We start from the raw sequence: 14,124 nt of genomic DNA on the forward strand, positions 1-14,124 counted from the left end.
CATTAAAACTATCTGTAATTGCTCTTTCATTGGTGCTGTTGCACTGAGTATTTTATTTTGGCAAACACCAGACAATTTTATTCAGCTGAGGGAAACCCCCACTAGTCAAAGGGCATCCACAAGCACTTGCCTTTGAACAGACTCGAAAGAATAGATAAAGTCAATAGACTAAAAGAGTATTATCCGATACAAATAGACTTAACTTTTTACTTCAAGTGCTTCTGTCTTAGCCTCTTAGCTGCAACTGGAGCAGCCAGTGGGCCGCATGTAAGAGGGTCGGGCCCCAGGGCTGCCTGTTTGCCACCCCTGCCTTATGGCTTGGTATGCCAGTTGCCATCTGGTAAATTTAAGAAAATTTTTATGGCTGGATGCTGTTTCTATTACCAAAGCACTTTTACAGAGTGGGAACTGGACATAATATGTAGGAAACAAAACGAACAGAATCACAATGAAAGAAAGCTGATGTTTTGCCAAAGGTCCTCTCAAGTGTATTTTCAGAATATCAGTTTCAATCGTACAAACACTTGTGAAATTAAATACATTGTCTTGATTGCAATCACATATTTTAACCCAGTCAACCACACTCACCTCCAATTAATACAGGGGAAAATCAAGGTATTTTCAGACGGAGATAAAATAGCCACCAATATGTCAGCTGTGCATCACTACTGATAAGGGTTTCTACCAACAAGAGAAACTTAATTCCAGCATTGTTCTGTTGAGTCTCTTCCAGTTAAGCATAAACAGTAACAATAATTAATAAATCTGGAGATCAAGATCCTTTTGAGGAGATGAAACTAAAACAACTACATGAATAATTTATTTTTGAGAATACGTACCAAAACAAAACATTAAGCAGCTGACAAGTGATACAAAATCTCAAAGAATATCTTTAAGTCAGTAAATCTTTTATTTTCTCACTAAGTATTTTACATTCACTTAGAATAGATCATAAAGGTTATTTTATTTTTTTTTCACATGCATGTTCTGTCCAAGTCAATACACATAAATTAGTTCCTCATCTTTGAACCTTGCTGGGAAATTATGCTCACCTAACTTTCACTGCCTTTACAGTATTGTACCTTTCATCCAGTAACTGGAAAACATTATGATACTGTAGTAACTAATACAGTATCTGGCCAGCATTGGAATATCTCTTTGATGACATACCAATAATTCTACCTTCACAATGATACAATGCAACTATGGCAGAGCCATGAAAACAATTGCCTTGAGATATGTAAATATATGGATCATATCCTGTAGTAAGGAAGGTTTTAAATTAATACGGCTGCATGAGCTGCAGCCATACTCCTTAAAGGTTGAGCGATCTCTGACAAATTCAATGGTGCTCTTTAACTATACTTGCGAAGTATTGTAGATAACTCGACATAGTAAAATTGCACAATAACACCATTACAAAATTCTTAGCTTCTCATCTTGGGACAAAAATTTTGTGAGGTCTATATGCAGGTGATTTTCCTATGCGGAGTCCTTTAAGATTGCTGGCCAGAGGTAGAAGGGAAGGATCCCTTAGATATATACCACGTCCATCAGGAGCCCAACCTCGCAGTTCAATGGCATGAGACCCTAGTCCAGTAACTGCTACCCAACCTGTAAAGGAAAACCCTATGAGATGAGACAACTGTCCACCCGATTTAGTAATGTGTACTACAGTATTGTACTGTATTGTATAGATTTTTCAAATGTTTGGCAAAGCCAACAGTTCTTATAAATTTTGGTAAAGTACTGTACTGTGCTGTGAAAATAAAAAGTAAAGTTGGCATTGCAAATTGTGATATTTACTTATGATCTTCAAAATTTTTTTACATTCACTCTCACACTGGACATAAAGCTAAATTAGGAACTGATTTCCAATATGATGATAGAAGTTGGTGTTGTATGGCAGTGAAAGAGGATGATATACACAGGCTTGAGCAAACCGATATCAGAATGGTGATGTGGATATGCCATACAACATTACCTCCCCCCAAGCATACACACACCTGTATATATACTGAACTGTATACATAAACACCCACCTGCAGATGACAGGACCACATCAGCACAACTACTCCTTTTATCCACACTGAATGTCTTGATGTTTTGGGGACAAAGTGGTGGCCAATTTTGAAGCCGCTCCTTATTCCCTACTGGAACACCAAGAAGTTCAGATCCGAGGTAATTACGATAAAATGCAGAAGCATCAACAGTCTTTACTATTGTTATTGGAAGATGTTGAGATCTGAAGACTGTGAACCTGTAAAACATACAAGTTAATGAATATGGAGAGCATTATACAACCTCCCCCCCCCCCTTTTTTTTAATAAATATTACATATCTATATTTATTCTATATCAAGAAATATCCCCATCATATAGCTTAATATTAATTTTACCAAGCATTAAGAGAAACTACATTAGAACACTCTTCAGGCATTGCACCTCTGAATACTTATATTTCTAAAAGAAAAACTTTGAGAAGTTCTGACCAATGCCAAGAGGACAACACTTGATACAGCTTAATTTTCGTCATTTGGATCTTTGGATAAATCTCATACTACAGTACAGTCAACTTTTTTTTCTATTTCAATCTTTTTCATAGAATTTTTGTTTTTACACCGTACATCAGTCTGTGGGCACTAAATTGTTTAGTTTTGACTATACAGTATCAGTGTACAGTCAATCAAAAAACTATCTGAACTTGGGGTCCAATGAATTTCAGAATGAACACTGCGACTCTTGTTGTTTCAGTAGAGTTATCATAATCCATCATCTATTATGTCTTCACATTGTTTAAAAAATTTTTGTAAGGATAGTTTATTTTATTAACTTAACAAGTGTGAAATAAAATTCCTCTGCTCATATAGTAACATAAAATTGAATTACTGTACCTGACTGACTTAGGACTATAAAGGAGATCAAGACGTGCCAACCCTCCAATGAAGAGACTCTGGCCAGACTGAAGACAGTAGGTCCTGGGACTAATAAGTTTATGGGGCAGCACCTTCAACAACTCTTCATGAGTGAGCAGGTTGATTAACTGTGGAAGTGTAATACCTTTGTTCATTATATGACTTAATTATCTGTTTCCATCAAATTTCAGTAAGGTGACTTAACCCCTTGTTTATGGGTTTACCTCTGAGCTGAATAGAATTGTCTGGAGTTAGTAAAATAAAATGTTAAAAGTGACGTCCCTATAGTGAAGGATTTAAGGAAAGTCTTTAAAGCATCTCCTCTAAGAACATGACCTGAAAATATCTCCGAACAGTTCATGACATTTTGTTACATTTCCACACATGTACAGTATATTCCATTACTTATTCAATCTCCTAAACAGTATTGTACTTTGTAAAAATCCAGCCACTTTCAGAAATTCCTAACCTCAAATTTTACATAAACCAAGAAACTACAAACCTTATTGGCTAAAGTAAATCATGTTGTAATACTGTATACAAGAGCAGAAGAAAAAAATACGATGACAGTAAGTTCGTCAAATATACAAAATATCCGGTAGTAAAACTGTCTTACCGTACCTGATCTGGCTGGACCGTCCCAGGAGTATCATAACACCATCTGCCAAGTGAATATTTTGGATCAGATGTATTGATACCAAGAATTTTCCTCTGCTCTTTGGGTAAAGTTTTCATATTTGTTGAGAATGGGTCAACCTTCTCTTCAGGCTCCTTCCCACTTTCAAGTGTTCTGCCAATGTGACCTGAAACACAACTAGATATAAACTGCCATTAAACTTTAGTACGAGTCAACAAAATCCTAAACTTGAGTGTCCCTTTAATTAATAGTAGCCAAGAGAGAGAGTGTTAGATATACTTTCCCTTTAATTAATAGCCAAGAGAGAGTGTTAGATATACTTTCCCTTAAATTAATAGCCAAGAGAGAGTGTTAAGATATACTTTCCCTTAAATTAATAGCCAAGAGAGTGTTAGATATACTTTCCCTTTAATTAATAGCCAAGAGAGAGAGAGTGTTATATATACAATACTTTCCTTGAGTTCTTCTGACAGTGTCTATTTATACCAGGAAGCTGTCTGTGTTCTGAGGAAGGGAACACTATCATAAAAGAATCAGTGGAGCAACTGCTCACCGCTCGCCAGGTGCATTGGTGATCAACTTGAGGATGAAGACAGATGTAAATGTTCTAGTTTAATAATCCATAGTACAATTATCTATTTTCAATCATTATTTTTGGTTATTACCCTCTGATGTTTTAAAGCTGTACAGTACAGTCACCCAAAAAAGTCCTGTCGCCTTTCACCCTGAACCATGAACCCCGAGATTCAGACTCTTGAATCCGAAGCATTTATGGACAGAATAAATTATCAGTTTCTACTGCTTAGGGTTTACGAGTCTGAATCTCGGGATTCGTGGTTCAGGATGAGAGGCGGCAGGACTTTTTTGGGTGACTGTACCTGATGTAAAAATAAAAGTAGTCAATATAAAGTGAGTGAGTGAGACAAAAAGAAAAATAGTTACACCATCAATGCAAATTTTGTGCAAAGTCTTACACAGTATGTTACATTTCAAGAATATAATTTTACTTTTACTTTTATCCTCTCTGCCACTGATCGGCTCATTAACCACTTGGGCGGTCGGTCACATCTCTGATACGTGCTGTTGGCAGATACCGGGCATGCACTGGCTCCTGCATTCAAACCATCCTTAAGAATACATCTATGTGTTCATTAAGGCATATTACTGTATATTGTACTGTACTGTACTTACCAGATAATGTTCCCAGTGAAACACTTTTGGTGTAAAAAGGTTTTAGTTTATCAACCTCTGCTGTTTTTCGCTGTTCTTCTTTCAGTCTCTTAACTCTTAAATACAGCATATGACCTGATGGCCGAAGAACTGGGAACTGAAACAAAGTAAACAAGTTCTCATAAATTAACACGTGCAGTCAACTACTAAAGTCCATTCACCTCTTCCCCCTGAACCAGAAACCCCAAAATTCATGCAAATGAATCCAAAGCATTTAAGGACAGAATAATGTATCACTATACTGCTTTGGGTTCATGAGTTTGAACCTCAGGGGCAGAGGTGAACGGGCTCCAGTAGTTGATTAGTATCCTGGACTCTCAAAATACTTCTCGTACAGATTGTTCTACCAATATTGTTACTCTGACTGGATCCCCTATGGTCAGCCACTCTTCACTACACGGCTTCACATTAATGAGCACAATATACCAGGAGATCTAACATTAGTGGCTGGAACAAATGTAAACCATTACAGATCCTCTAAGTCATAACTGTCCCCTAAAAATAAGAAAACTATAGTCAGGGAGGTCTGAATGATAATGTGGTGTACCCTTGTCCTTCTCTCTGGGTCCACTATAATAGTTTTCCAGGCACCAATCCCCATTCATTCCCTCCCAGACCTTCACTGTAACCAGAATGACAACAACTGAGGGATGAATAAAAAATACCTTAAGCATATTGAGTGTCGTTCCTGGCCAAGGAGACGTTGTAGCACGGCGAATGAGACTGGTAGCACTTGTCTTGCACATGTCAGACCCAAGCAGTGCATTGAAGAGTGTTGACTTGCCAGAGTTTGTGCATCCCACAATGTATACATCTCCTGTGTGTTTCGAGTACGTACAGTACATACATCATTGTTTAAACTTTTACTCAAAACTTCTATAATACTGTACTCGATAGAATTTTCCTTGACATTTCTAAATCATCAACACACAATCCTATGAGCATAAATTATCTTAAATGTTGAAACTGTTTTTACAAAAGATAAATTAATCACTTCAGCTAACCAATTATATCACATACCTTTTGTGCCCCATGAATGCTGGATTTTTGTTATAAGACTTTCAATTCCAAAACCAGTGTGTGCTGAGACAAGAGCTATGTGGCGAATATTTGCTCGTCCTAAATCAGTCTTCTCTACGGCAGCAACCAGAGATTTCTTGACTCTGTGGAGGTGGTTCTTTCCATCAGCAGGGAGAAGGTCAACTTTGTTTCCCACCACCACCACTGGCCTCCTTGTCCCTGCATAACATGTACAATACAAGATCACTACTGTCTTGCATTAAAAAAAAAATACAGTACAGCTCCTCCCTGACTTAAAACCACCCGGACATACGACCGCCTCAGTCGTGCCAAATTTTTTTAAAATTACGTATTTTCAAGTCCTAACGTCAGTGATTGCGCTGTGTACTGACAAAATTTTCGTTTGTAATTCACTTTATAATGGCTGACAAGCTTAAAAGTGAGAGTTTTATGGTGCTGAGAAGAAAAAGAGACACCCATTTTAGATTTTCTATGTATTATTTAAGCATTTTCGACTTACGACCTGGATTTGGGTCCCTAACCCCGTCGTAAGTCGGGAAGGAGTACTGTATATTGAAAAACATATGAATAAAGGTCCGAGATGAGAAGGTGGCTTGATTTTCCCATCCTCCTCCCTGTGGAATGGAAATGAAACCCTGGGTATAAGGAGAAAGAGAGGGACCTCCTGGGAATGGTTGAGGGATTCTGTTATCCATCATTATACCATGACAGACAAGTGTTCCTTTTTGGAGAACGATTCCTTGGCACTGTGACCATTCTGTTTTTTATAATCATATAACTTAAGACTTTTTCCTCCAGAATTAGAGAATCCAGACACAGTTAAAAGGTAACAATACAGTATTAGTAATAACTGATGCTGTGCTTGCATAAAAGATTTTTTTCCAGGGTTAGGAGCATGTAAAGGTACAGTATACATGTATACTGTACGTACTTGTCAATAATGCAAAAACAAAGAACTGACCGAATGCTGCCGGCTAGCAGCAGACAAGTGACAAAGAGGATACAGTACTGTACAGTAAAATTAAAACTAATTACAGTTTACCATCAAATTTTCCTAAAATATAAACCATCCTAAATAAGTGTTCCAATCTCAAGATGAGTTATACTGAAAATCCCAAACTACTGATCTGTCATCCTTAAATAAAAGTGCCATCCTCCACAATCAATGAAGATTTACCCAAGTCAGTAAAGTTACCATAAGGTTAGAGAAAAAAAAGACACTATAAACATACTGTATACTTACCAATAATGTCCATTAACTTGGGCCAAATAGAACAAGGCATATCTAAAAGGTCAACCACAACCATCACCAATGCTTTCTGGTCCTTGATTGGCTTCAGCATCTCCGGGTATACTTCTGGTGAGACGCGTACATTGAGGGCCATCTTGTAATACTTGAGGAAATAACAACGCTGGCAGAGGACGCTTCGCAGCTCACCTCGATCAAGACCTTCAAACAATTCTTTTGGGACGAAACCTAGAAAACAATGCGATATTATTTGCAAGGCTTTTATATTTTGTGAACAAGACGGTCTACTACAGTGAACCCTCTATTTAACGGACTATATGGAGAGAGAAGTCCATTATATGGAGGTTTCACCGTACAGTATTCCAAATAGGTATCTTTCAGGGGCTTATATTTTTTTTATGAAAAAAAAAATAATAATTCTTTCTTTCCAAATAATAATAATAAAAAATTAGACCACCTACCAGTCATTTCCTGCCATGTTCTTGGGTGGCCGCCAACACTCCTTCCCAACTACTCTTAACTATTGTAACAAAAACTGCATATCAAACTAACCACCTCACCCGAACTTTGATCAGTAGTTACGATATGATTAAACATGGGGCAGAAATGTTTGGTCAGTAATTCCTGACGTAAGATATGGCAGTTATAAATCATACAAGAAAAGCCTGTAAAAATTTAAATAAAATAAAAAATCATCACTAATTTTGGACTAACAAATACTGATAAAAACTATGTTTGTAGTGAAGATAAAAAGTATAAAATGAGGATGATATAATTACAGTACTGTACCTGGGAGAGCAGAGTCCTGGCAGTGTAGCTGTGCCCCACACCCACCACAAGGTACATTACTGGCAGGGACGGCCGGATCATTCGTGCCGTACTGCTTCTTAAGTGATGGTAATTCAGGATCCAAATTATGCATAGTGTCATCATTTACTGAGCTATGAATATAATCTGGAGGTAAATTATTTTCTGCGCTGGTTAATTCTTTTAAAACACCGTCTTCATAAGCTTGCAACCTACAAGCAATGTCTTCTCTCACAGTCAAGCCAATATCCGTTGATAATGACTCTTTCATATTTGTTTTGGATTCCACGATAGTCTCTTTTAAATCTACCTTTTCTACGTGCGAGTACGGGTACGATACTGCGATATTTTTGGTTGGAATATTTTCAGCGGCCATTTCAATTTCGTCACTAATCTGTTTGTTTACCGAGAGCATTTTCTCGATGATGAGAGGAACGGATTCAAGCTTTCTTTTCAGATCTTGATTGGCCTTGAACTTCATTTCTATTTTCTGTTTGCTTCTGTAATCCAATTTAACACTTCGATCAGCAATGTGTGAACTATAGATAATATGTTTATCAGTGATGTATTGAACAATGTCTGGTAATGTTCCTTGATCAATGTCTCCTTCTTTGATATCCTTCTGTGAAATGGTAGCAGCATTTAAAGTTCTTTTTAAGTGTATATATCTCAGGTTACTTGGCTCCTGCACTCTACATAATATTCTACACTTATGACTTAGAGGAGTTCGTGATGCTGCGACCATAAACCACTGATTGAAAATGTTTAGTGTCTGGATGTTGAAGGTGGTACAAGTTTTTGTCAAGACGTATGCCATTGTCCACTGAATTATGAGAAATGCCCCTAACCCATATACTGTACTGTATTTATATTGGTACACACTTCAAAACTGCCTTTGTATCTTTATATACAGTACTGTCTCTAATCTGTACAGTATACTGTATTGTGCTGGGTATATATCTGTAGAATAATAAGAACAAATTAATTACTGTGCTACAAGGAATAACAAAGCATTATATATCAAATATATTCACAAAAATATATTCACCATGAGTTTACACAGATAGTTTATAAGATTGTATGAGTGAATCACCCATTAGCATGTACAATGAAAGACAAAAGTCGTGTCGTGAAATTTGGTGACAACATATGCCTAAGGGCTAAAACTTTTGGTGTGCTCTGCCTTGTGGTAGGGGGCTCTCATAATGTTTCACGAGTTATATTTAATCTTCGGACAAAACCGCGACACAACTTTTGTCTTTGATTGTACACAGTAACAGCTGCTGCTCATGTACAGTTGCAGACAAAATTCCCTGGACACTCAGGCACGAATTCAGAACAGTGATTTGAAACCGCATGAAGGTTTAAACCAAGGATTGAGCGAAGATTGGAGATTGTCGGTATTCAGAACGCTGGCTTGAGCCAACACAAAGATTCAAACCGGGTTTGAGATCGGAATTGTCGATCCTCGCGTTAATCCAGCCTGGAGGCAGGTTTGACAGTCGATCCTTCAAGCAAGTCAACATGAATTTTGACAGTGTGCGGTTTAAGGCAATACTGTATCATCAAATTGGAAATTTTGAGAGAAGACTGATAGTAGATAGGCAGAATCCTATCAATTTTTATGATGATATGCAGTTTAAACAACGATATAGGTTCAGCAAGGGAAATTTCCTTGATATTTTCCGTGATATGGAACATCTACTTGACAGATGTGTTGGCTATGGTTCACCTCAACTTCCCATTCATCAGCTGATGATTGCTTTGAGATTCTTCGCAATGAATAATTTCCGGGTAAGAAAGATTCTGGTTACTGAATGAATTATGGTAGTGTGTTACAACACTTTCGTGTTTAGGGTCCATGAAGATCAAATCGGTAAATATAAAGAATGCTGATGCTTCTTTATTTTGAGTTTTTCTTTGGGAAAACTATTTTGATGTATTTTCAATGTAATTGAATCAATGCTGAGTGCATTTTGATTTTATTGTATTAATAGTGGAAAGTCTTTTCTTAACATTACTAATCCAGGGAAATGTGGGGTTAAAAGAACAGAAAGAAACCTAACCTAACCGAACCAGGTTACTACGCCCAGCATTGATTCATCTTGCTTTGATTATGAATATTGACACCTGTCCCGGATTATATCTACAATTTGTATGTAATTGTTCTTCCTTTATGAATTTCCTTATCATCCTATAACACAGCCGCTTTGTAACACAGTACCATGAATCATTATAATTTGATCATAATTTCATTGTAATTATAGCAATAAACGTAACTTTTGATGTGCAGGGAGAGATTTCTCCTCCGTAAAAACTCGTCGAGTCATAGTTGCCGCCATAATCCTGTAAACATTACTCTCGATGGTGATTGGCTGTCGTAATGGTGTAAATGAAACGTGATTGGCTGGAATTTCAGTATTTGAATCCTTACTCATAACTTTAGATAATGCAACAGATTACCTGATCTGGGGTTCAAGCCAATATTCTGAATATGGGTAATCCACTGCAGGAAATCTCGGCTCGAGGAATCCCGATTCGCACGCCTGAGCCGAGCTCAAATCCCAGGCTCAAATTACCGTTCTGAATTGGGGCTTCAGTTTCTGGCACATAAGTTCTTGAGGATCATTAGTGAGACATTGAAATTCTATTGTAATTTCTCGGATTTTTCTCTGCATTATGGAGTTTTTTATTTTGTTTTTCATTTTGTGGTTCAAATATGATGAGATGAAGAGCAGCATTATTAAATATAAATTAACTGTATTTATAACCCAGAAGTAGTTGCCAGATATTGCCAAGTGTTCAGGGAATTTTGTTCACAATTGTACAGTACCTATCTTTTTACTAACTTAGTTAGGTTCACTTAGATTCCATCCCCCTAACCTGTTACTACCAGTATACTGTGTACATCCATCAGATCTAAAGAAATAAGTCTGACGGGAGATTGAGTGTGCTTATTTACAAGAAAAAAAAAGTGGAAAAGATAAATATAAAAAGTGCAAATACTAAACCAAATTTGGATCACGAAATATTAGTATGAACAACCTGCAGATTAATGTCGTGTGGGTAGTTCCTGTTGAAGCCAAGCCTATAAATTTACAATCCGTTTCCTAAATAAATGAATATATAGTTTTCCTTCCTCACGCCCTAATTAATATTATGTATTTAAATGTCCTGCCCTGAAAATCCCCAATACACTTACATCTCACACAATAACTGCTTACAGTACACAGTTAAAGGTAAGAATTCGACGCCTTTTCTTTTCTTTTGGTTTATAGTTTCAGTGTCACGACGATCACTTCATTCAAGATAAGACATAATGAAGACACTAAGTTAGTGCTTAAAACAGTCGTCCATGCCTGGGGGTCCCTTCCTACTAAATACCGAAAACAAAAAGTATCAAGAAGTAGTAATAATTCTTTAATGATGTTTAACTGTCATTTTGAACAAGTGTTTTCAAGTTTCGTACTAAAGGTTTCTATAAATGACAATATTCCAGAGAGAGATTTGCGCAACACTGCCACAATGTCACTTAAACTTTAAATTAAAACATTACCAAGATTTTTGTGCGGATCGGGTTTATGTGTGTCTACATTGCTATTTATGTGAGCTCTTGATACTAAATTTAAAATTAATGTACATCTAGGCAATACTTTATTAAATTGTAATATAACCTATTAAATATCTTATTTTTAGGTTTTCGATGTTTACCATACTGCATGTGGACGAAATATGGTCAATGTTAGAGAAATGTATTGCAGATAGTCTCTAAACTATTTATTATTCATTACGCGTTAAAAGTGATAAAATATCCATAATATATATTTTTATAATGTGTATTTTATATTTTTATTAGGTCAGGTTATATTAAATTATTTCTTTGTCGTCTGAAAAATAGATTTCTTAGGGATTAGAGTTCGCGTTCGTGGTATGTATATAACATTAGTTGCCTTATAGTGTGTTTATATCTATATCAGCTGATGTTTACCGGGAAGTTTAAAATTTGTTTAGCGCGGTAAGTGTTAACCATGTGCTGCACTGGTTAACTGGGCGTGTATGGACTCTTGAATATACCTGAACGTGGGCCAATGTTGATCAAGTCCAGATCACACTTGGTTCTGCCACAAAATTCGCAGACACGTTATTTCTAAAGTTCACAACTCGTACACCAAATCTCTGATAATTTTTTAAACTGACAGCTTCTGAACTCTTAAGGCCGTGACTTCTAATGTGGCAGCCAGACTAAGCCAGTCATTAATTCCATAAATGTACATTCAATTGATTTTGGACACTTTGAGGTGCTTATAAATTTCTATTAAGTCGTTCCTTGCCCTCTGTATGTAAACTGGCTATATACATGACCGCCCTCACTGTTATCATCGAACTTATGGCTCCTGTATTTTTGGATGAATGACTTTCGGCATATATTTGCATAGCGTCCTATATTTTACTAACAGGGCCAATGATTGTACAGTGTCGTCTCCAAGATGCTGCCATCACATCCATCTGTACTGCCTTTCATTTTATCTGGAGTTAAACGTTTCATTTTCTTATATTTTCTTATTACTTAGGCCAGACAGGAAAAGATCTTATAACAAGACTTAAACAGCATAAATATAGTGTTAGGACAGACCAGTAATCCAATGTTTTGTCCATTCATATGAGAGATAATAAGCACTGGGATAATGCCTCCTCAATATTACCTTGTACTTCAATTGTCAGTTGGAATATTATAGAATCTAGTCTCATTACACATACCGAATCTGTCAACACGAATTTGAGTAATGGCACGTACAAACTGGACAATTTCGTGATTAACAAGATTTGTAACCAGATGAAAGGGTTGGGTCACTTCCTTATGACCTGAATATGGTGGACACCTGCTGTCCCTAGGGATTTGATCTCACTCTCCCTTACTGTATATATTAGCCTTGCTAGTAACTACCCCTTAGTCGTACTCACCACTAATGTGACTTACATGAAAGCGCTTGAGAACTTCGTGTTTTATTTTTTTTCCTATGTGGTTATCAGCACATACATGGATCACGCTCACATACAGTGATTTATTTGTGTATCTGTAAATCTGTATGGATATTGTGACAAAATATTTATCAGATCCTGCACAGTTGCATCTAAGACTTGGTGATAAAATTTAACCCCGTAATGGTCGTAGACACTAGAAAAATTAGGTGATGTTTCTTGTCTTGTCACACGTGGCATACTAGGACCAGGGTGGGCCGGGAAATTGGTGATTATTTGATTGTTCATTGGTAAGTTCACACATGTATATTTACTCTCGTTCCTTTTCTTCTAACAACAAGTACTGTCCACTCCAGATCCACTGTACTTTTGCGTGGATACTTTCAGCAGGTGAAATAACCTGGGATACCTAATCTTCAGGTGAAATATGTTGGGGTGTCTAATCTTCACAAGAAATAAGCTGGAGTCCCTAATCTTCGCGATAAATAAGCTGTGATGCTTAGTCTTCAGGTAAAATATGCTGGGGTACCTAACCTTTAGGTGGGACATGCTGGGGTGGTTAATCTTCAAAAGAAATAAGCTGGGGTGTCTAATCTTCAGGTGATATAAGCTGGGGTGCCCAATCTTTAGATGGAATATGCTGGGGTGGCTAATCTTCACGAGAAATAAGCTGGGATGTCTAATCTTCGGGTTAAATAAACTGGGGTGTTTAATCTTCGGGTTAAATAAGCTAGGGTGTCTTTATCTTCAGGTGATCCGTTTAATGTTATCCCAGAACTTGGCCATAATAATATTTAACCATTAAGTAACCATATAATTGGTTAGGTTTGCTTAAGATCATGTCAGGTAAGATTATGTTAAAGCTACATTATGTTAACTTTTTGTTAGGTTAAGGTTATATAACGTAAAATGTTAAAATAAGGTTATGTTAGGTTAGCTTTATATTCTGTTAATGTTATAGTTGGTTAAATGTCAACGTAGGGGTATGTTAAGGCAATATCAGGTGTGTTTAGGTTATGATAGGTTAAGGTTGTGTTAGGTTAATTGTATGTTAAGTTAGGGTTATGTTTGTTTACCGTTACTTTAGGTTAATATTAGGCATGAACTTGTGCATAAGTTTTTCGTCACGTTTCTATAACTTTGTTGTTAAAGTACAGTTGAAAACGAGTTCCTGCATATACTTACTGTACATACATACATACGTTAAATGGTAATTATATGATAGAAGTTAGAACCTACATTAATGTATTTAGTGGTGACATACAT

At 36.7% G+C, this 14,124-nt stretch overlaps 1 protein-coding gene across 3 annotated transcripts; it reads right to left on the reverse strand.

Annotated features, from left to right (window-relative positions):
- Positions 1-805: 805 nt before the first annotated feature.
- On the reverse strand, positions 806-11,333 carry LOC121853189 (nitric oxide-associated protein 1-like). 3 transcript variants are annotated; one of them, XM_042347168.1, is made up of 10 exons: positions 11,103-11,328; positions 7,861-8,838; positions 7,066-7,299; positions 5,802-6,020; positions 5,447-5,598; positions 4,743-4,878; positions 3,536-3,717; positions 2,894-3,042; positions 2,043-2,260; positions 806-1,614 (listed from the first exon to the last, which is right to left on the reverse strand). In XM_042347168.1, exons 2-10 carry the CDS (start codon positions 8,693-8,695, stop codon positions 1,436-1,438), a joined length of 2,304 nt encoding a protein of 767 aa, XP_042203102.1. In that variant the 5' UTR covers positions 8,696-8,838; positions 11,103-11,328; the 3' UTR covers positions 806-1,435. The 3 variants fall into 3 exon arrangements, with proteins under 3 accessions (XP_042203102.1, XP_042203101.1, XP_042203104.1); XM_042347167.1 differs by having other exon boundaries at positions 11,081-11,328; XM_042347170.1 differs by lacking the exon at positions 806-1,614 and having other exon boundaries at positions 2,043-2,153; positions 11,081-11,333.
- Between the last annotated feature and the right edge of the window lie 2,791 nt (positions 11,334-14,124).

The sequence above is a fragment of the Homarus americanus genome, unplaced genomic scaffold (genome assembly GCF_018991925.1).
Source record: "Homarus americanus isolate GMGI-L3 unplaced genomic scaffold, GMGI_Hamer_2.0 scaffold32871, whole genome shotgun sequence".
Classification (NCBI taxonomy): Eukaryota; Metazoa; Arthropoda; class Malacostraca; order Decapoda; family Nephropidae; genus Homarus; species Homarus americanus.